Source organism: Lactuca serriola, chromosome 7, assembly GCF_051521515.1.
Source record: "Lactuca serriola cultivar US96UC23 chromosome 7, Lser_US96UC23_V15, whole genome shotgun sequence".
Taxonomy (NCBI): Eukaryota; Viridiplantae; Streptophyta; class Magnoliopsida; order Asterales; family Asteraceae; genus Lactuca; species Lactuca serriola.
The window spans coordinates 132,627,908-132,652,552 of NC_136414.1; the positions used below are offsets into that span (position 1 = coordinate 132,627,908).

At 31.6% G+C, this 24,645-nt stretch overlaps 1 protein-coding gene across 1 annotated transcript; it reads right to left on the reverse strand.

Moving 5' to 3' along the window:
- Window positions 1–17,179: 17,179 nt before the first annotated feature.
- LOC145062285 (uncharacterized) lies at window positions 17,180–23,499 on the reverse strand. Its single transcript, XM_079009911.1, has 15 exons — window positions 23,090–23,499; window positions 22,584–22,817; window positions 21,930–22,046; window positions 21,798–21,845; window positions 21,611–21,712; window positions 20,493–20,576; window positions 20,285–20,403; window positions 20,081–20,182; window positions 18,872–18,988; window positions 18,665–18,730; window positions 18,465–18,585; window positions 18,290–18,373; window positions 18,063–18,137; window positions 17,942–17,983; window positions 17,180–17,626 (listed from the first exon to the last, which is right to left on the reverse strand). The coding sequence occupies exons 2-15, from the start codon at window positions 22,584–22,586 to the stop codon at window positions 17,528–17,530; spliced, it is 1,179 nt and encodes a 392-aa protein (XP_078866037.1). The 5' UTR covers window positions 22,587–22,817; window positions 23,090–23,499; the 3' UTR covers window positions 17,180–17,527.
- Window positions 23,500–24,645: the final 1,146 nt, after the last annotated feature.

Genomic DNA, 24,645 nt, shown 5'->3' on the forward strand with positions numbered 1-24,645 from the left:
GGACGAATTCTATGGGGAAACCCATTAGAAATCGTCCAAGGGATATTCTAAAAGGGTCCATGGGCTGCTTAGGGCTTAAGCAGTTAGATTAGGGTTTCCTATTTGAAAACCCTAATAACCTACATGTATATATAGTACCCTTAAGCCCCAAAAAAGTGGCTAAGAATTCCACTAGGGGTTTCTGGATATTTTTGGGCAGCCTCCTCTCTCCTTATTCTTCATCCTCTTGCTCTTGGTGTTTGTGAGCCATTAGAGGAGTGACACTTGTGACTCTAAGCTTTCTAAAGCCATTACAAGGAGGATTTGAGATTGTTATTGCTACATAATAATCAAGGTAAGATCTAAACCCCATTCTTATGTTTATATGATTAATAGTATGCTAGATCTAGGGTTTAAAGTCTTGGATGAATTGCATGTACAATAGAGAAACCTAGATCCAAGCATTAGGGTTTGCATGAGCACATAGGATGTCCTTATGGCTAAAACCCATCAATAACCTGCACACTAATTTGGGTCTAGCAAAGGTGACAAAGGGTGACTCGATGTTTGTCATAGATCAATGGAGCATGTGTGGCTAACTGACACATTGATTAGGTGACTGTAACATTGAGGGCACCAAGTACATTTGCATGGTTATTCACACCTTGTTTGTGATCCTCGGTATCCCAGTCACAAAATTGAAGGGCATATCGAGATTTAAACATGCCATTGAAAAGTTCAATGAATCTCAAAAGATCTAGGAGTTTCAATACATTTAAAACTTAATTTTTTTCGTTTTTCATGGTGGAAATTAGTGAATCGTCATTCACTTACCTTAAGGTATTTGCGATTTAGATTACGACATCCCTCTTCTATATTGTGAATAATGTTGTTGGATCCTAGCCCTAATTTCTCATTTGGGTGTTTAATTGAGGATTCTTATCTAATCAAACTTTGTCTCTCTTCTTTTTCAGATGTCTACCTCGAACAACAACAACGCTTCTGGCTCGAAATCTTCCGGCTCATTCTCACTCATGAATTTGTGTATGAGTGTGATTTTCGATGGGACCAATTTCAATGATTGGATCCGCAACATTCAAATGGTTACCTAATACGAGGACAAGGAGTATGTCCTCGGCAAGGAGCCGAAAGAAGTGAATGCAACATTGCTACTCCCGAGGAGATCGCTGCCTTTGAGGCTCATGAGCGCGATGCTACGAAAGTCCATTGTATCACGCTCGTGACGATGACTACCGAACTCCAAAAGTCCTACGAGGACTTCTACCCCTATGAGATGCATCAAGATTTCGTGGATAGGTACCACCAGAGTGCTAGGCAGTAGAGGTACGAGATCATCACTTGGATGATCACTACCAAGATGAGGTACGGAGAGTCCGTCAAGCCCCACCTGCAGAATATACAAAGATATGTCGACCGCCTGCTGAAGTTAAATGTTAACTTCGATGAGGAGATGACGATTGATATCATTCTTCACTCCTTACCTCCTTGTTACAACCAGTTCTGCATGACCTACCACATGAACAAGGAGGAGGTCACTTTGAGCAAGCTTCAAGGCCTGCTGAGGACTGCTGAGAGCAACCTCAAGGACACATCTGTTGCATCAACTCCTACTGTTGTTGCCCCCGTCTTGGATATTGGGCAGGGGAAGGGTAAAAAGAGGAAGGCTCATTCCAAGAGCCACCATAAGGGAAAGTCCCAAGATGGCACCTCTTCTAGTGGAACCAAGGCTGGTCCCGCTGCGCCCTCCTCCAACCCAAAGGATGCAGAGTGCTACTACTGCCATGAGAAAGGGCATTGGAAACGAAGCTGCCCGAAGTATCTGCAAGACATCAAGGATGGAAAGATAAAACCATCCTTCGCAGGTACTTATACTATTCAATCTAATAACTCATCACATGCTATTTCTTGGGTTCTCGATATAGGATGTGGTTTTCACATTTGTTCTGATTTGCAGGGCCTAAGAAGAAGTGAGGATGTAAAGCATGGGAAGATAAACTTGATCATGGGGAACAGAAGAGCGTCGCATGTCACAAAGATTGGAGTTTACTATTTAGTGCTTAGTAGTGAGTTAGGACTAGATTTGAATAATTGTTGCTATTTGCCAGAAATGGAAAGAAACGTCATTTCTTTTCATGGTTTATATAGACAAGGTTTTAGATTTTCCATTGATAATGAAAAAGGTTATATTAATTCTTTCTTTAATGGTGTTTTCTATTTTGAAGCATTACCTTGTAATGGAATATATGAAACTGTGATGGTTGTAGATAACTTAGGAAATGATGTGTTGCATATCGATTCTTCCAATGATTTGGATAAAGCATGCTTGTGGAATTGTCGTCTTGGACATGTCAACAAGAAACACATAACCCAACTCCAAAAGGATGGAGTGTTGAGACATTCGACCTTAGGGACGATGACATGTGCGAGTCTTGTTTACTTGGAAAGATGACCAAGTCACCCTTCACGAGTACTTGTGAAAGGGGTGAGGTTTTATTGGATCTCATACACACCGATGTGTGTGGGCCTTTAGATCCACCACAAGGGATGCAAGCCGCTTCTATGTGACTTTCACCGATGATTATAGCAAATATGGTTATATCTACTTAATCAAGCACAAGTTAGAAACCTTTGAAAAGTTCAAAGAGTTTAAGCAGGAAGTGGAGAATCAGCTGGGCAGGAAAATTAAGATGCTCCGATCCGATCGAGGTGGTGAGTACCTTAGTCTTGATTCCATGACTACCTCAAGGAATGCAGAATCGTTTCGCAATTGACGCCACCTAGGACACCGCAGTTGAATGGTGTGGTTGAGAGGCGTAATCAAACTTTGTTGGACATGGTTCATTCCATGATGAGTCGTGCTTCGTTACTTATCTCATTCTGGGGGTATGCCTTAGAGACTGTCGCCCATATCCTTAACCTAGTCCCTACAAAGAATGTTGCCACAACACCTCACGAGATGTGGACAGGGAAAGGTTCCTCGTTGGCACATATCAAGGTTTGGTGTTGCGAGGCTTTCATAAGACGAGAAACTCACGACAAGCTCGAACCTCGTAGCGAGCGGTGTATTTTCATCGGCTATCCACAGAAGTCCTTTGGATATCTCTTCTTTAGACCGAGTGACAATGTTGTCTTCGTTGCGAGGAGAGGGGTTTTCCGAGAGCGAGAACTAATAAGACAAGGAGACAGAGGGAGGGAAATCGATCTTGAAGAGCTTCAAGAATTAAACGATGAAGGAACCTCTACCACTGGCGTTCAACCTGAGTAGGAAACTCCTATTGAACCTGTTGACAAGTCCCTACCTCTTAGACGTTCCAGTAGAGTTAGTGTTCCACAGGAGTTTTATGGTTTTCATATTACTACTGAAGGTGATACGTTTATTAGTGATAGTACACTAGTAAATTTGGATAAACCTAACAACTACAAGGAAGCCATGGTAGGCCTAGAGTCTGCAAAATGGAAAGAGGCTATTGACAGCGAGATTCAATCCATGTATGACAACCAAGTTTGGAATTTGGTTGACAATGTGTCAGGTCGTAAGACGGTCGGGTGCAAATGGATCTTCAAGAAGAAGACCGACATGGATGGGAAGGTACACACTTATAAGGCGCGATTGGTTGCAAAGGGTTTTACTCAAACTCCTGGAGTTAACTATGATGAGACCTTCTCAACTTTCACCCTCTTATCAAGGAACGTAAACCCTTCCTTCCACCCCACATCCTTCTTATTCATTTACTGAGAACTCCCAAATTTGCTATCTGAAGATTCACACTTCAAGTTCTTAGAATACTAACTCCATCAAGACATTCCTTAAGCCCCTGTAAGTAAGTCAAATCTTGGCTAGTGATTATATACCTTATATTGATAATCTCTTTTATTTACACATAAATTTTATGTGCTAACAACTCCAAGGTATCATAATCTTCACAAGTTCACCAAACTCTTTAAGTGTTAGGACTTGAAAACTTCTCAACATCTCTTCAAATCATCCTCCAAACCAAACCAAGGTGAGCTTCATACCCCTATATTTTCAAGTTTTTCTATGTTTTAGAGGGGGGGGGGATACAAGTCAAACTTTGTTTAGTTCAGAAATAACTATAAGTTTTTCATCATTATGCTAAGGATAAATTGTTATTTGTACAAATTATGGTATTCTCTAGTTTTGATATGAATATGGTGATATATATATATATATATATATATATATATATATATATATATATATATATATATATATATATATATATATATATCAGCAAAACTAACATGACCAATGTTATAAAACCATATGAAAAGTTAAGATCTATAAACTACATGCTTTTGGGAACCTTTATTAAAAGATAGTTTTACTAGTAAGCTTTGATACGGTATAGTCATTTACAAATCTAGTGGGTTTAATACCTAAGTAATATGTTTTGATTTCATATTTTTCATGCTGGAACATACCTTCACGTTTATATAAAAAGGTATATAAATAATTTCCAACCAACAAGATAAACTATAACCGATATAGTTTGGAAGTCACGAACTATGTTTTCAAAGACACGTTTAATCATTGAAAGGTATAACTATCCTGTTTTACAAGAAAATGAGTCATAGTTCACGTAAATCTGTTGAGCCTCTTGTGAGACACCTTTAGTCGTACCTACCTAGCGTACGTGGTAAGTCCTGTTAGTTATAATCAGAGTCTCCTGGAGGGAAAATGTGAGTTTGTGTATAGATCTATATAGGGTTGACACCCCACACCTGAGCTGTTTGCTACAGATAGACATGCCAGTCTAGGGTGACAAATATCTTCAACGAAACTGACGCCTAAAAAACGGCAAGCCAGACACTCCATCATATTAGTATGATTATAACGAGTCACATAGGGATAAAAAAAATATTTTTGGTTTACGGGAAGCTTATACTCCATTAGTTTGATTGAAATAAATGAAACTATAAACTATTTTATGTACGATATTCACCTCTATCAGGGTCTTAAGGTTTAAGACCACAGCTCATCTTTAAGGAAAATACTGCATTTTTCTGGAATTATATATTTGTACTTTACAAGTGAAGGATATACACCACATTAGTTTTATAAAATACAAAACTATGTTTCGTATGTTATGTAAACTAATTTCATAACTCCGGTCTTAGGGTTTTAAGACCACAACCCTCATTTTATACAAAAAATATAGGATTTTCTGGGAACACCTTTTTTCTGATACAAACAAGGGAAAACAAAGAACATGCATGCAACTATACACGAATTTTATAACGAGACTCACAAACTACTTTTAATGGTGGTGGGTGGTGGACTAAGATAAAGGTGATGGAGTGCAGAAAAGGGTTAGAGTTTTTTAAATGATAAATATAACTTTTTACAAAATAAACAAATAAGGGTAAATTGGTAATTTCATAATTATTTAACGTTTTTTTTTAACAGAGTTAACACAAAATGACCAAACATGTAACGTTTAAAAACCAAAAGACCAAGGGTTCGACACTTTTGATAGTTGTCTTTAGACTGAGACTTTTTGAAAACCACAATGACCAATTTTAAACTTTTGTCTAGTATATGCAATCTCAATATTATGAGACCATTTTTGTAATTTCTTTGTTATATTGGACTATTTCTATAATTATTATCTATAGTGATTAAGTAAGTACATTGTATAGAGACCATTTATATAATTCGTAATTTCTTTAGAGAATTGTTTTTAGTGCGACGGGTGTGGGCAACGCGGAGAACGCGTTATCTGACGTGGCACGCGCAATAACGCGGAACACCGCCCCAGCTAGCCGTTATGGGGCGTTACGCCATTAGCCGTGACCATGGTAACGAATTGTAACGCGATTTTTTTGACCGTTGCAAATTTAATTCCGTTGAAAAACGACAATATTACCATTGATTTGTAAAAAAAAATTACTACTTTAAAAAATTAAACTATATAACTACATATACCTCATTTTATTTATACTTCTATTTCTCTATATCTCTATCTATTTCTTTATATCTCTACTTCATTCAAAACAAAAAAACCACTATGGATCAAAACCCGAATATCCCTTATCTGAAGACAAACACATCCACTCCATTAGGTTTTGCGGGATACGAGGGATACATTAACCTTCTAAACTCCCAAAACTCACCACAAATTCCATATTCCGACAATTTTTTCAATACCGCCTCACCCCCAATACAATTCCCTACCTCACCATTTATGCAACAAAATGCAAACATACAACAAAACCTTTTTCACACATTCGGTTCCATGCGCTAAACTGTCACACAACCCACACCCATGCAGGAACCTGTTATCGAGACGCAAGCCGGGGGTAGTCAGAAAGCATCGGGAAAAAAAGGGAGACCAAAAAAGAAAGGGAAAGAGGTCGTTGTCGGGACGGACGAAACGGAAGCACCTCCAACATGGTGGACACCGGAGGAAGAGCATGCGTTGGCGACGGCTTGGTGCGATACTTCAAAACAACCAACTATGGGGAACGATATGAAGAGAGTTGCTTTTTGGGATGCCGTAATAGTCAAATTCTGCACAATTTTGAACAAGGGTGACATGTATCACAATAATGATATGTTTAGTGGCAAATGGACTCAAATTAGCCGGAAGTGCACCAAATTCAATTCCATATACAACAAACTTTCTTCGTAACGTCAAAGTGGTGCCAATGATTTCGATGTGTTTAGAGTCGCGAGGGAGGAATATCACGTGCAAATGGGGCACGTATTTGAGTATGAAAAAGTATGGGAGTTAGTGAGGAAAGATCCAAAATGGATGAAAACGCCAACATCATCGGAACAACAATCCAAAAGGTCTCGTGGTTCGGGTTCGGGTTCGGTTGACGTTTCTGACGGACACACGAACATCGACCTCAACGCGGACACCGATGAGATCGTGGACGAGTTTGACGACATCGAAGAAATCTCTCCGCCACGACGACCTATGGGGCGCGACAAAGCGAAGCACGCTCAACGACATGCAGAGAAGAATGAAAGTCGGCTTCGAGAGCACGAGGAAATGAAAAAAAATTCGACGCCCACACGGAAATCGCAAATAAAATATACGAATTGTAACGGGAGCATTTGGATTTCCTTCATCAAGAAGCCCAAGAAAATCGCATATCGAAGGATTTGGCAATTCTTACGATAAACGAAGAAAATTTACCACCGAGACGAGCTGAAGTGATACGGAAAATGAAGACAAAGATAGAGAGAAAATACTTGGGCGAAGAATAGTTTGTCGGTGTTTTTTTTTTAAAATTATTATGACTATCGTGTGTTTTTTTTCAATGGTTTTTTTTTGGTTTGTAATGTTTTTTTTTGGGTGTTTTTTTTTTTTTTTTTTTTTTTTTTTTTTTTTTTTTTTTTTAAGTTTGTATGGTATTTTTAATTTTCTAGTTAATGAAATTATGTTTTATTAATTTATATGTTTTTTTTTATAAATATATGACATATATTAAAAAAATAAAACGAATTAGAAATATATGAAGTAAATAAAAAAATAAAACAAATTAAAATAATAGAAATTAAAAACATCAAAAAAAAAAAAAATAGAATATAGTACGTGTTGTTTTATGTTATTTGGTGTTGTCCATTTTCACCATTGGTGTTATAACACCAAATTGTGATTATGATAATGAGGTAAACAATTTGGGTGTGATAACATGTAATAAAATGTTGCCGACGCCTAGTAGTCTTATAATTTTGTAATTTTATAAAGACAATTTATTCCAATGACAACTTTTATAATTTTGTGACTAAAGCATTTTAATAATTTTTTTGTAAAAACTAAAAGTTTCTTTTTGGATAATTAGAATAGTAGGAATAGATAATGAACCGCCTCTATGTCACTGTAATTGAATAGCTACCCCTATCATCAAGTAGTCGGTGAGCCCGTACTATAACTATAATACATAGAGTATCTCATTACTCTGTATTTTTTTTTTTTTTTAAATGGGCACTCAATATCATTGGAGAAGAAAACTTTTTTGTTTTTTTATTTTGACAATTTAATAAATATTGAGTGGTAAATATATTTCAAACAACTTAAAAATATAACCCCTTCTACTTTAACAATATTCAATTTAGCTCTTTCATTATAACTTATTTTTAAATATTATTTATTTATTTACCAAGTAATTATTTTTACTAAATATTTAATAAGATCTCATTTATATAATATAGTTTTTATGATGATTAATATAATATTTTCAACGTTTTTATCTTATTTTTGTAACTATAACATAATATATATATATATATATATATATATATATATATATATATATATAATTAATGAATCGATATATTATTATTTATTAATTTGGATTAAAGATTTTTCTTTTTTAAAATAGACTACATAAACGAGGAGGTTTTATAAAATATTTTAAAAAAATAAGGCTAAATGAGTTAAATTTATCAAAAAAAATATATTTAAATAAGCTTAGCGTTGGAATAGTCTTTTATATACAAATATATATTAATGAAATTATGATGTGAAACCTATTTATAATGTAACAAAAATAGTACAATAAATCTACTTTAAATTAACTTATTTGCTCAATCAATTTCTGAAAATAAAACCTTTGTAAATAGAAATCTCCCAATCAAATACTTTATTTACAAAGGTTAAAAAAGTGCAAGTTGCAAGAAGAAAAAAAGCCAGGTCCATGAATTGCATTTACAACATTTAATCCATTGCTATTAACGCTATTAACGGAGGTTCTTTTGACTAAATTGCTACACACCAAGTCTTTCCATTACCAAAGAATGGATCCAATACTGACATTTATAAAATATGCTTATTTTGATTTTTTATAAATTAATACATATAACAATCGATTTCACTATGAGTGAGCATGTCTCAGTTTAAGTCGGTTTTGACCTAAAACCGAACCCAAAACCGACAGCCATGGTTTTTAAAAATTTAAACCGAACCCAACACAAACCCATCATCAGTTCGGTTTTTGGTTTGTACTTGACTTTCTCCGTTTTGGTTTCGATATTAAACCCAACTCTCAATTAAATCCTTAACTAACCTCAAATTTTCTTTTATAAACCGGAAGTTGAAGTATATATCAAATAATACATAAGGATAACAGATTTATATAACATATTAGAGTGGATGAGTTTCAATGAGTTTGACGATGTGGAATAAAATCCTGAGCTGGGAAAATAAAAGAAAGGGAAACAAAGGATAAGTACATAGCGAGAATCAAACCTGAGATTCTTGTTTCAAAGAGTCGGCTAACTATTTGTTTGTGTTTATAAAGAACGTGATATATATATATATATATATATATATATATATATATATATATATATATATATATATATATATATATATATATATATATATATATATATATATACTAGCCGTCTACCCGCGCAAAGCGGCGGGCGGCGAATAGTTTGATCTCTTTAGAGTTAAAACCATTTTGCGTTCACTTCGAGAAATAAATATTAAATGACATCTATATTTCAAGAGCATTACCATATCATATTAAGGGTGTGTTTGGCTAAGCTTTTTTAAAACAACTTATTAGGTTTTACACCACTATAAGTTAAAAAAGTGTTTGGATTAAAATAACTTATTCCGGTGGGAAACCTCTAATATGTCATGTTTTCATAAGTTAACTTACACTTACTTATTAACTTATAAGTTAATAAACTAATAACCAATAAGCTTTTTTTGCCAAACATCCCCTAAATGGTTATTACTTCCATTTATACATACCAAAACCACTTGTACTGTTTATTGTCCTCTTTTTTTCGTTTTCCTTAATTCCTTTATTAATTTAATGTCCTACTAAGTAAAATGCTAAAATATATAAATAATAGTTTATAAAAATAAACCTTTAGAATATCAGGTGTTGTGATTCAAAAGTCGATAAATAGACCTTTGAGAAGGCCAAAATACTCAGGTGTCAACTTGTTCATTATGATTTTAAACCAAGTTTGGTCATAAATTAAAACATTTTCAATGATGGTATGCAATTCAAGGATTCATATTGATTTAGGTTCTCGAAACCTTAAAATATTGAACAAAATCTATATAGAACCTTATAATAAGGACAATAATCACCATAATAAGGAAGTCCATGTGATGAAACTTAATATTATAAGGACCAATGATGAAAAAGGTTTCATTTTTAGACTAAACAAGATGAAAATATACAAACTACCTTAATCATGTCAAATCTTGTGTTTAACCGTTCTTTATTGCAAAAGTAAGATGCCAAAATATACAAACTAATGATAATACAATGCTCTAACTGGCCCTCTTGGTTGAGTTCTTTGAATCTGCAAAGCCAACACATTAAAGAAACATAGTAAAAACCTTTTTAGGAACAAACCTGATATAATAAAGCCTTCACCCAATATATTTATAAGATAAAAATACAAAAAGTTAAAAATGATGAAATCAATTACAAGTAAGGATTAAAATAAAAACCTGTTAAGATAAGGCCTTTGCCCTATCCAGTCTCAAAATCATTTTCTTGATCCATTTTTTATGCATATTGATATCGTTATTGATAAAGCCTCTATTACAAAATGGTTTGTCCGAACCTAAAGAATATGTAGATCAAGATACACATGAATTTCTAGCAACCTTACATGGTTAGCCCCAACCCTTTCAGAAGTTCTAATCAGATTTCCAATCCATTCATCTTCAATGACCAACACTATGGTTTATACGACCTTCTTTTCAAGTTTTTAGACATCCTAGGGCAGCTTCAGCAAGAAGCCTTCTAAATACATAATAATAAAATTAACAATGAAGACCTAATATCATTAATCATAAAAGAAGATCAAATATAAAGTAATAAAAACCCCAATTCTTGGACTGAAGCGACAAAAAAAACTAAGAATGGGATTTACCAGTTTCACTTGTCTGAAAGTTAATCTTCAAGGGAAGAAGAGCCGTATAGACTTTCTGGTGGGCTAATGGTCAATTTTCAATGAGTTGAGGCAGGTGAGGAAGTGAGGAAATAGAAAGCAAGGTATTCTCATATAGATGGAGAAGATTAGGGTCCGTGGATTGAGAGTGAGGTTTTCAACCATTCCCAGAACCATCACATCCATAAGAAGATCCAAAAAAAATCAAGTTTTTTGAAATCAAAGCATGTCTAGGTCAAAAATGTCACCTGAAAGTGGAGCAATGAAAACACTTTGTTGACATATCTGTAACAATAGAAATCCGAGCTTTCTGTTACCAAAAAATCACATACAAATTGATCATATGTCTAAATAAGGGGAGAGGTAAACAAAATCTTGAAGCTCTATCATTTGATGTGTAGCAAATAACAACTCCAAATAAGATCTGGGTGTTTTGATTTGCGATTCCAACTCAAGATACAGACAAATAAGAAGTAATAGGAAGGAGTCGCCTGATGCGGTGGTGTCTGATGGTTTTGACAGCGATGATTGTTGATCTTGTGAATACAATGGTGGTTGATGTTATTGGTGAAGACATGTAAGAATATATGGGTGCAAAAAATAACCTGAACGATTTGAGATCATCATTGTGTTTAGAGAGAGAAAAAAGGATTCAAGAAGAGGATTCTTACCTAACTATGACAAAATTTCAGATCTTCAACATCAAAAATATAACATGCTATACTTTGCAAAATGTTGCAAAACCTCCATTAACAATAGATTCATGGTAGGCTTTATAGCAGGGGATGTAAGAAAGAGTCATCTGCAGGAGGGATATTTGAATCAACATGTATTTTCTGATGGTTTCAAATTTTGAATTATCTGAAATTCAGGGAAGGAGATAGAATTTGTTGAGAAATATAAGGATTCAAAACAAGGATTAAAATTTAATATTATTTTATTGATGACTACTTGTACTATTAGCTTAATGATTTGAACATCTTAAAAAAATAATATTATTATATTCAATCTACTTTTAGAAATAAAGAGATTTCTTTTATAAGATAGTATATATATATATATATATATATATATATATATATATATATATATATATAATTTGTTTAGAAAAATAAATAAATCACAGCACAAATGCCATGTTTTATACGTGAGACATTGGCTTCAAAGAGCCAAGGCGCTAAAACATGAACCTATTTGCTATTTAATTCACAAAACATATTTATATTATATATAAAAAACTATTTTTTAATATATATATATATATATATATATATATATATATATATATATATATATATATATATATATATATATATATATGGTGAGGTTCAATAGAGAACCATAATTAACCAAGGAACCAATTTTTTTCAACTTTTAGAACTTATTTTTTATCAAAAAAAAAAAAAAACTAAAAATACAGAAATTCATAATTTTTTATCCCTTTTCCAATGATATCAAATCCGAAAAAAAAATCGTCAAATTCACAATGTGAATCTTTGAAAATTCACACGGTGAATCCGAAAAATATATTTAACATTCACAATGTTATGTTATGAATTTAGATATTTTTAGTTTTTTTTTTGATAAAAAATAAGCTTTAAAACTTGAAATTTTTTTTGGTTATTTGGAGAACCAATAATTATAGTTCTCGATTAAAATTTTCATATATATATATATATATATATATATATATATATATATATATATATATATATATATATATATATATATATATATATGGTCCAGTTCCTATGAAAATTCCTTTTAAAGTAAGGACTCGTGATGACACCTTAAAAAAATGAAAAAAAAAATACAAATAATAAAATCGAACATAGATCTATGTCCGGGAGAACAAATTGCATTTTTTTTTGCATCATTAAAATTGATCTATGATTCAATTTTAATATCAATTTTAATAATCCAATTTTTTTTTTCAATTTTCTTTCTCCCACACATAGATCTATGCTCGATTTATGATTTGTATTTTTTTTAGATTTTTTTTCCATTTTTTAAAGTGTCCTCACGAGTCCTCACCTAATCCTGTTTATATATATATATATATATATATATATATATATATATATATATATATATATATATATAATATCGCTTCGCTTCGATTTCATTCGTTTTTACCGAACACAAACCGAAATTTTTGGTTTTTGAAATATTTAAACCCAAATCGTCGATTTATGCTTTGGTTTTGATTTTATTGATTTTTATTGATTCTTCGGGATCTGGGCTCGGTTTTGTTCACCCCTAGATTTCACAGCCAACATGAAGACATTTGCTCTAAAGTTTTAGAAGACAAAGTAAATAAAACATAAGGATTGGTAAAAGAATCATTGCTCATGAGTTTAGTTATTGAAATGAAGACAAGAGAAAGGAAATGAAGATTTATACTAAATCTTCCTTATAAATTGTCCTTTCATAATGAGAGGAATTGAAGAGAAAAAAAATCATCCTTTTTTTCACTCTCATATTTTTAGTGAACTCGAAAGCGGAATGAAAAAAGATTATATAAAAATAGAATGAAAAATAATTACACCCTCGACCATTTTTCGTCTTATCAAACTGAAGTGGTTTTCTCACTACTAATTTCTTTGAAAGACCATCATTGAAATAATAATAATGATAATAACTTACCGTAAGAAAATTATTCGCCCAAAACCATTAATACTTCCCATAAGACAATTATTCGTCTAAAAACTATTTATCGCTGCCGCTTTGTGCAGGAACACACATATATATATATATATATATATATATATATATATATATATATATATATATATATATATATATATATATATATATATATATATATATATGGGTGTGTGTGTTTGTCACGAGATTGTATCTATAGTTAAAAAAAAGTATGAATGGTTAGTAGCTTGTAGCAATCTTTTCAAACAATTACTTTAATTTTTTTTTTTGTGTCACATAAAAAATATTACATTAACATTATAAAAAGATAATAAAGTAAAATTAAAATAAATTTTAAAAATAAATAAATCATTAAAAAATAATTTCATTTTGAACATATTTATGAAAAATCCATCATATTCTATCTCTACCTCTCATAGGTTGATAACAAATTTATCACATTCTATCTCTATCAGCGATAAGTTACCAGATAAAAACCAAAATATGTAAAGAATTGTAAGGGTTTTAGGTTTAATTGTTAAAAATATTAGGAGTTAAATATAAAAACTTATTATTATTATTATTATTATTATTATTATTATTATTATGAGGCTAAATATACAAACTTATTATTATTATTATTATTATTATTATTATTATTATTATTATTATTATTAAAGTTTGGGTTTAATTATTATTATTATTGAAGTTTGGGTTTAAATAAAAGCATATTCAGTGAAAGTTTTTATTATTTTATTATTTTATTATTTTTTTGAAATTTCAAATATTAATAATCAACTTAAAAAAGAGCTTTTTAGAACCAAAGTGAATTGTTTTTGAGTCAATAATATCAATTATTAGATTCTACCAGTTGTTGCTTTGAGTTTGTCCTTTTGGATAATGAACCCATTTTATTTAATAATGTTACATGCTACCCTTTTATTTTAATTAATATTAACGCTTTGAAGTTGTTATACTAACTAAATATTAAATTGGTATTGATCTTGTGATATTTTATTGTTTTTATTTTATGGTTATAAACGTAATTATTTTATCATCTTTTTTATTTTCAATAAAAAAGGACCCAACATATTATCTTATTAAATTTTGTTTGTTTGTGACATTTTATATATCTAAACGAGACATTGTTTGCATTAGTGTGTGTTATAAAAACGCATCGTCTTCATATACCCTCTCATCAAATATTATGCAACGTAGGGGTGAGCAAACCCAAACCAAGAAACTGAAAAACTGACCAAAACCGACGAAACCGAAACCGAAAAAACCGAAACCGAAGCAAAACCGATGGTTAGGGTTTGAGTTTTTTAAAAACCGAAAAATCGGGTTCGGTTTCGGTTTTTACCTAGAAACTGACCCATACTTAAAACCGACAAACCGCCACAAGAAACCGACCCATCCAACCCAAGAAACCGATGCATACTTGATTTTTTGGTTGTAATAGCTATTTCGGGCTTTGGTTGTAACTTGTAATAGACAATTTGTTGTATGACTCTTGTTTTTTAAAATATTTAACTTAAATTTGGTGTTTTTTGAAGTATTTAACTTGTTGTTTCATTTATGGAAAATGGGTTAAAACCCAAAACCCATGGGTTTAAACCCAGAACCCGTGAATGTATGGGTTGAACCCAAGAAACCGAAAAACCGCCCAAACCGACCTCAGAACCCGAGAAACCGAATCGACCAGAAACCGATCCTATTGGGTTTTGAAAACCAGAAACCGACCACTTATGGGTTAGGTTGGGTTTGGGTCCAAAACCGACCCAAACTGACCCATGCACAACCCTAATGCAACGTGATAAAAGTGAAATATGAACTATATATTTAATAATCTTTGTTATGATTTCATCTATTTGTATTATATTGTTTTAATTTCATGTATTGTAACCTATAGTTTTAATTTCATTTATTGTAATATAGTGTTTGTACTTAGTTTTATTGACAAATACTTTTTAATTTTATAAATATCACATATCCTTAATTAGTAAAAAAAACAAATTATAAGAGTGTTTTTTATATACTACTAGTTGTGAGACCCGAGTATCACATGAGTTTATTTAAAAACAAATTAATATAAAATTCAAAATATTTGAAAAGTTTGAATTTATAATAAAATGAGAAAATATTGAATTATAAAAATTAAAATGTTTTTTTCTCTTTTAAATTTAAACAAATAATTTAAATAAATAAATAAAGGATATTAATGAAACTTTAGTTTAGTAATTTTGAAATTAGAAGTAAACTCCATTAATGAAATTGATATGCATTTATTATTAGATTTAAATAATATTTGACATTTAATAAAATAGAAAAACCATAAAATGATATATGGAATAAATATTAATTTAAAATAACCATAAAATTACATGTGTCAAATTGAATAAGAGTATGACAAGTGGTAAAAAAACATTCATTTATTAGAGTAGATTTTATAAAGATGAGATAAATTAATTCATAAAATTCTTTTAGAAATGGTCAATGATACGTTATAAGAGATGTTGTAAGTTAGTAATATTTTGTTTGCCAAAATTAATAAAATATGAGATGAGAGAAAAAAAAAATCATAAAAGAAGTTGATGATTTAAGATGCTCATAGTGTGTGGTTTGTAAGAAAACCAATAGCATGAATATTGGAGGAGGTTTTCTAAGATTAAAATAAGAATGTAATTTTGTTTTTATTATAAACATTTGGAAATCAATTAGAATGAAATAACTTATTAGAAGATGTTTATGATTGTTAATAAAATGTTACAAGTAGAAACAAATTTTTGCAAAAAATATTCAAAAGAAGCGCAAAATGATGATTTTTGTAAGGGTTTAACAGATTGGAGTCAAGGACCAAAATTAAAATTAAAGGTGAGAAAAAACGAAACCATAAACCGAAAAAACTAAAAATCAAAACCGAACAAATAACCGATGATCGAGTATTTCCAGAGTACAACTTTTGGTATGCGCTTCTTACGAATGGTTTATTGCAATTTTTTTGATGCAGTTTTAACCAAAAATCGTACCATGCTCACCCCTGCTGTTCATGACTACAACAAAATTCTGTCAAATTTTTGCAGTTTACTAAAAATAAAATATGATTATTTTTTGATAAATTGGGTTTTAGCTTAAAGTCCATTTCTTAAAGATTTTTATTTTTATTTTTATTTTTATTTATTTATTTTTTAAATATAAAGATCTTATAATATATTACACAACATGAAAATGTAATGTAATTTTAATGATCATATTTTGAAAACGTGCACTAGCTAGCATCCAAAAACTGGAAAAATGTGTGTTTAACTTTGAGTCTCCATAAACTGAAAAATATGTGTTTTGAGCAACTAAAAACTGGATTTGCTCAGTCAATCTCGGGAATTCTTTGCAAAAAGAAATCTCTCAATCCAATACCGAAGTTAAAAAGGTAACCAAAAAAGAAAAAGAAATCTCAATCAAATACTTTATTTTAAAAGGTAAAGAAAAACACAAGCTGCAAGAGGAAAAAAAAAGAATTGGCCCCATAAATTGCAAATGAAACCTTTAATCGATTGCTATTAACCAAGCTTTCTGAATAAATCCTTATTTATTCAGATATTGCAATTAATCAAATAAAGATCCCAAACTCACCTCTTACAAAATAGGCACATATCAACCCTTTCACAAAATAAATATATGGATATTGGATACATACTATAGTGGCTATTGTTCATCCTATCAAACTTAACTGATTTTCTCACTACTAATTTCTGCCAAACACCAAAATCAAAATAGAAAAAAAAAACAAATTACTTACAATCATAAATGTATATATATACCATCGATTTCCATCCCATCACGAGCCGTAATCGGAAAACCCAAATATAACCTTTTACCAACTCGTAACTTTTGTAAAAAAAAAGAATTCATGAATGGAGGTCGTAGCAATCTTTTCCAACATGATCTTGAAATACATTTCTTTAACTTTTTTTTTTTTTTTTGTCAATTCGCATATGGATCAACCCAACATTTGTCATTTTCAACCGCTTTATCCCATCTACGCCAAAAGACCCGCATTTCGTTATACGATTGCCTCCTCACCTGTAACAAAGACGATGACGAGAAATGTCAAAAAAGTCCTTATTTTTAAGGTGCCTCATTTGTTATGCACAACAAGACAAAAAATAGCTGGGATTGAGACTGATGCCAATGGGACCCAAAGGGCGGGGCAGAGAACTGTTATCGATCCTCGTATTTGTAAAATACATAAATGTCCTCATCAGAATCATCATAATGATTAAAAAAAATAGCGATAGCAAGGTCCAATGTAACAAATGATGCCTTAAGGTACAAAAGAAGCATAAAGCTATGTTTCAGCTAAAAAGGCTTAAGAGCACTTCTAAGAGGTTAACATACCTCAGATCTTTCATCGCTAGCAGGGAGATCACTACTGTTCGACTGAAATTAAGAAACACAAACATTATGAATAAAAAAACATACAAAAGAAAGTGAAAGAGTTGAGGTCTAAGACTTATACCGGAAGAAGAATATTGTGTGTATCTAATGTTGAATTCTTTGTAGTTACATGATTAGTTATTGACATTTTGCTCGCCTAGTTAAATGAAAAATAAAGAATATTAGAAACCACGGAACAACATAAATTATATATCCCGTCCACCTTTTGATGTATAACAGTCTCAGTAAGTATCAAATAAGTATCAGTATCAGTATCAGTACTAGCAGAGTGTCAGAAACGATACTTACATGGTTTGAACCACCAAGAGAAGGGACACCCAAATGAACTATGTATTCAGCATCAACCACACCAACCTTTTGCTTGCGGTCACCCTGTAAGAACATGCTTTTAATTTTAGTCAGAAACAACAGAAATAGAGCTATAAATGGATGAATTTTATTTAGGCATAGATTTGTGATTTGCCTGAGCACAATAGCCTAGCTGAAAGTCTATTCCCCATCCATGAATCAAATCATTCTGAATCAGATACCATGAGCATCTCCATGCAGCTTTTGAGAATACAGGAGCCATCATTTCTACCCATCTGCAATATGAAAAACACCGTAAATACAAGAATCCTTTGTTTTCTGTATGCGTTAAATTGTTGCGAGTTAAAACATTACCCCAAGCATGGTGGACCTGTGCTGTTGCCATAACACCTTCCACCTCCTCTAAACTTATAATACCTCCTGTTGACATCATAACTAAAGTCAGTGTTTAATCTTTTTGCATCTTCACAAAAATGATACTAGACTGTTTATGCTGAAGGGTTATTCTTCTACAAAGAGTCCAGTCTACAATGGAAAATGATATTTTGTTTACATCAATACCTGTGAACTTTTGAGTTTCTTCTACGCACCGTAATTTGGTGATGAATCTCTGATTTTGAAGGATCAAGTGCTGGCTGTGATATATCGAGTTTTTCCTCTTTAACGATTGATATATACCTACACATGAATTCATTAAAGTTTTCATCCAATACATGATCGTGTTTATAAGGATGAGCCTTGTAGCAACTCATAATCAACTCATAAAGTTACATTTTTGTGACTCAAGGCTCATGATCTTTTATTGTGTTTTACATGTACAAGACTAGGACAGGGACAAATGTTAATAGGACAAAAATTGTAACTTTTTTGCTGTGACAAAAATTGCAATTTTTTGCTCCTTGCAAAAAGATGGGCACAAGAATTGTAACTTTTTGCTCCTTGCAAAAAGGTGGGCACAGGGGTAAAACTAGGACTTTTTAATAAGGGGAGGTTCATCGCAATAATATTTTCGAACAATATAATAAGGTTTTTAATTTAAAAAAGAAATTGACCGAGAAAAAGAATCATCAATATAAAACATACAATGATTTTTTTTTTATTAAATCATATATTTTTGAAATAAGAAGTGAATCTAAAAAAATATGATATAAATGTAAATATCTAATTATATTTGTAATTATTTAGTAATAAAAGAATAAGAGATGAAAAGCATATAATAATAGTAATATGTATGTGAATAATGGTATTGTAAATGTATGTGTTAGATGTTGACTAGTTATAGAAAGAAAATATAAGAAGTTTAATTGACTGAACATGGTAACCAGACAATATGAAAGGACTAATTATGTAAATATCTCTTTTGGAGATACAAAATAAAAACTCTAATTAAGGATATTTATAGATGATATGGTCGACTATGGTGGGCTTATTAAAACATACCGGACAGTGAAGTAAAAGGGTATTCCAAAAACTTTTTGAAAAAAATTATACTACAGAAAAAAAAATTTGAAAAAAATTTACACTATTGGAAATTTTTTGAGGGGCATTCTGGGCTACCTTGAGAACCACCTCGCTCCGCCCCTGATAGGAGACTAGGGGGGTTGAGCAACAGACAACCCATATACTCCCTCCACCACTCATGGGATAAAGACTCTCTCTTGATCTCTAGACTATGCAAAAGACATGAATGCCTTTTTCATCACAATCATCGAAAAAGCCCTAGAAAGATTGTCTAGTCCTGTGTAACAATATTAATTTAAACATACATACCGGCTTGGATTAAAATGTTCAACATCAAGGTCCTCATCCCAAAGAAAAATATAATCATATTCTGCAACTATGTCGGGGTGCAAGAAACGCTTAGCAAACCACCTAACACATCAACAACAATACAAAAAGAAAGAAAGAAACGTTCGATCACATGCATAGATATAAAAAGTTAAATGAAAAGCCAGAAGGGCAAAAAGATTTTACCACTTTGTTTGGTTTGCAGCTGAAATATGAATGACACGACTGGACCATTGTAAATCATCCCATTGATCAACAATACCATCATAATGAAACACCATTACAACAAACCCATTTTCTAAAAACTGCAAAAATGAAATAATTTTGATCAGTCACACTCACACGTGCACATGTAAATAAGTAGAAACAAGTAATTAATCGAATGATTGATCACCTTTGTTATAATTTTATTAACCAAATACTTTTGCTTTATTCCAGCTGCAATCGCCAGCAAACTGACAGGAAGGCTTGAATTGTTCTGAATCAAAATAAATGTCATATATAAAAGACCAAACATGTAATAATTACTTAAGTCCTACCTTTCAATAAAAGAACCCACATCAATATCATCATTTTATTTGTAACTATAGCCATAGGCTAATAGGTCATTTCAATATAAAAACGTTCCAGAAAAGAAAAGGTTGCAATTTTTAATAGACCAATGAAGTATTAAGGCACAAGATTATTATATAATATATAGTATTAAAGTTTCAAACATCTTACATCAGCAAATCTCAAACTTCTTTTAATGATATAACCGCTTTAACTTTCTATTTCATTCAATTCTTGTATTTCTTTGGTTCCCTTATTACAAAATTTTCTCTCTCAAACTCCTTTTAAAGAGATATAACCACTTTAACTTTCTATTTCATTCACTTCTTGTATTTCTTTGGTTCCCTTATTACAAAATTTTCTCTCTCAAACTTCTTTTAAAGAGATATATTCACTTTAACTTTCTATTTCATTCAATTCTTGTAATTCATTGGTTCTCTTATTACAAAATTCTCCCTCTCTCTCAAACTTCTTTTAAAGAGATATAACCACTTTAACTTTAATTTCTATGTCATTCAATTCCTGTATTTCTTTGGTTCCCTTATCACAAAATTTTTTCTTCTTGCGTGGGACCATTAAAGTACTATTAACCCTCCTTTCATTACAAGGTTTGTATTCTTTTTGGTGACATGACACTGATGTAGACACATGATGGAGACGTGTGCCTAGTTTATCAAAACAATTTTGTTGGATATTTACTGAATTTCAGTTTTGTTCTAATGTTGTAAATATATTTATACAAAGTTGGTTAATATTCAATGTTTCAACACTTCAATAGCATTAGATCAAAACTCAAACTTACTCATTTTTTAATGAAATTGTTCCAACGACACCACAACAAATATAAAAAAGTATAATAAAGGAACAAAAAAGTACAAAATTTCATAACACATGAACAAAACTAATGGTTAAATCCTTATGTATAAAACTTGGTTGCTATTTAGTGATTGCATAACTTACATTATCAGGATCCGAACCCCATAGAGGGCGCATCTCCAAGTCAGAAGTTTTGGCAAGAATTCCTGTGGGCAAGACATCGGTCCCTTGAGGCCTACACTGATTCTAAAACAATAGGGAAACTTTAAGTATAAGCTTTAGTAGTATAGAAAACTCAAAACTTTAATATTTATCGATGAATGATATAAACCTTGCATTTTTCAGCATCTTTCAACTCCATTTTTGATTTTTGTGGAATCTACAATGGGAAATTACGATTACTAGTCTTTGATATTGTGAAGAATCAAAGGTAAATAGACAAATGAAAGGAAAATGTAATTACTTTGAAGTCATGTGCAAAGAATGGGTTTCCCATGTGATATAGACCAAAAATTAAAGATGCCATGACAATGAGTTTGATTATGGTTCTTCTACTTTGCGAATCAGACGGGAGAGAGACCTGAAATTTTGAAAAAAATAATGAAATCAAGATCATAAAACATCTCAGATCATGTTTATGGAACATGGGTAGTATTGACTTTTGAGAGTTAATATAAGTGATTTTAATCATAAAAGATTTAAAATCCATACCAGCATTTTTCGATTTTTATAATGGAATTTTGAAACATGTTATGTTATATTTTGTGACCAAGTCCTATAAGGTTAAAGAAGTGTTGAATTTTGGAAGTCAAATTGGTTATTTTTGAAAATGAAATTTAATATATGCGTGTTCTTCATTTCTTAGGAAAATCAGAAACCCATTACAAACAGATATATATGATCTTATATCTGTATAGAATCTCTACATTGAACCTTTTAAGTTTGAAACAAAATGATACGACTCTATAAGGTCAAAGTATAACTCTGTAACTGGAACAGAGCCATAATTTTCTACAAATTATTTAAACATAACCTACTTATCTCGTAAAAAAATAAAATTAACAGACATAAAACATAAACATCAAGGTCAAAGGAGGATGATTTTGCATCTTTTTACCATTTTTACAGGTTCGCTTTCACTCTAATTTGCTGCAGAAGGAAGTCGAAGGGTCAAAACCCTTTTAAAGTCGTCGTTTCTTCAGGTTATCGGAGCATAGAACCAGAGGTGGAGTTAAAGACGTAACAAACCGGATTACGAGCTATCTTCTTTTGCAGTAATCTACTCTTAGAATCCCTCAGATGGACTTCTTCTATCAAGAAATGACGAAGGAATTTATACCCAAACTATCACCTGAAAAGTATAAGAGGAAGAAAAAAGTTAAATTAAACAGATACATGCACATAGAAAATGATTCCAGATATCCCCCCACCACACTTTCAAATATTTAACTTTTTTAAAGCAACGGAGTTTTACACCAAAATTTTCCTTTTGTTACCCAAAAGAAGAAGACATAATCGATTAAAAGAATCAGAGGCACAGATGGATATATACATCCATATCATTATACATATATATGTATGCGAGTATGTATACAGAGAGAGAGAGAGAGAGAGAGAGAGAACCTTCAGCTTCATGTCTGGAATTGAAAGCGCCAAAGCGAAGAATTAAGATAAACCAAAAGCAACTTTTTATTACGTTAAATCTTTACAGGAAAGTGGATCGTATTTGTAAAGCAAAGAATAATTAGAGGGAGAAAGAGAAGCAAACAGCAAGTTTAAGATTAATAATAAATGGCAAAAGTTTGCGAAGAAAGTAAGGAAGTTTTCGGTTTGCAGCAATGAAAGCGTCGCTACGGATCACATAACGTGAAACGCCGTCGGTTTCAAGTCAGAAACCGCCGTGAGCCGACGCCGGTAGAGGTGGCCGATGAGACATATATAAGAGACAATAGTAGAGAGTGGGTTTTGTTTTGAAAGCGAGATGCTCGGTGAAAGGTAATGCATCCGTGTCGTTCGTGCGTAGACGTGCAGAATGACATTTCTAATCTGGTTGTCGGCCTGGCACTTCACTTTCTAAACAACTGTAATTTTGCGGTTGGCATGCTGGGGCCATATGGGGCCGATATCTATCCAAGATGAACGGGGAAGATTTTGTGTTATTTGCTTTTTTAATTAAGGTTTATTATATTGATTGTTTGATACACATATGATTTGACATATTCTTTTCAATTATTTCACGTAACAAGTTTTTTGTTTTTATTATTTTATATAAAATAAAAAATAAAAAATAATTAAAAAACATCTTATTGTTGGTAAAACATGAAAAAGAGTAAAATTTCATAGAACTTTGGAATTGCATGAAAATTCATGATGTTTGTGATTTATATTTTGTAACGCGTTTTGTCAAGGGTATAAATGAGAAATGACTTAGCACCACACACTTTTATTGCTTTAGGTTTAAGGTGTGTAAATCGCTTATAGCGGTTACTGGTACGTGGTACTGTATATATGCGATAAAATCACACTATGGTGCAACAAAGTTCCGCGGTGACAAACATCTTGAGACATCAAACCACTGCCGTTTCTCTCCTCCTTTTACTCCCTCAATGGTCAATTTTTTTTTGTTAAACTAATTTTTTATAAATTCTTTTATCATTTTATAGATATCAATCATTTTTAACCTCTAATTCAATCTCACACAATCTTCTACCATTTTTCTTTCATTCAATCCGATTTTCATCAAAATGGATCCCAACAATCTCACTCGAAGATGTAGAAAAATAAAAAATAAAAAAAATAAAAATCTCTTGTTACTACTTCAAACACACATTTTAGAAACATTTTCTCTTTAGATCCGTCGATACCAGCTTACTGACTCTAAATAGACGTCCTTCCTCATTCACCTCTCCAATTTCAATTTTAGTTATGTAACTTTTTTTTTCACCTCTCCAATTTCAATTTTAGTTATGTAACTTGTTTTTTGAAGTTATAAAATATTTTCTTTTTATTAATTTTGTATTCATTAAGATATATATATATATATATATATATATATATATATATATATATATATATATATATATATATATATATATATATAGTATTTTTAACTTATTTACAAAACAAAAAGAGTAAATTATAAAAATAGTCCCTGTGGTTTGGTCTAATTTTTAGGTTTG

Bases quoted from the DNA above. Each gene is read 5' to 3' on its own strand.
- LOC145062285 (XM_079009911.1), bottom strand. The intron at 18,731-18,871 runs GTATTGATGTAA...TGATGTCAACAG, and splicing joins AGAAACTCAAAAGTTCACAG to GAGGTATTATAAGTTTAGAG. The intron at 18,138-18,289 runs GTAAGTATCGTT...TCATTTAACTAG, and splicing joins CTCTTGGTGGTTCAAACCAT to GCGAGCAAAATGTCAATAAC.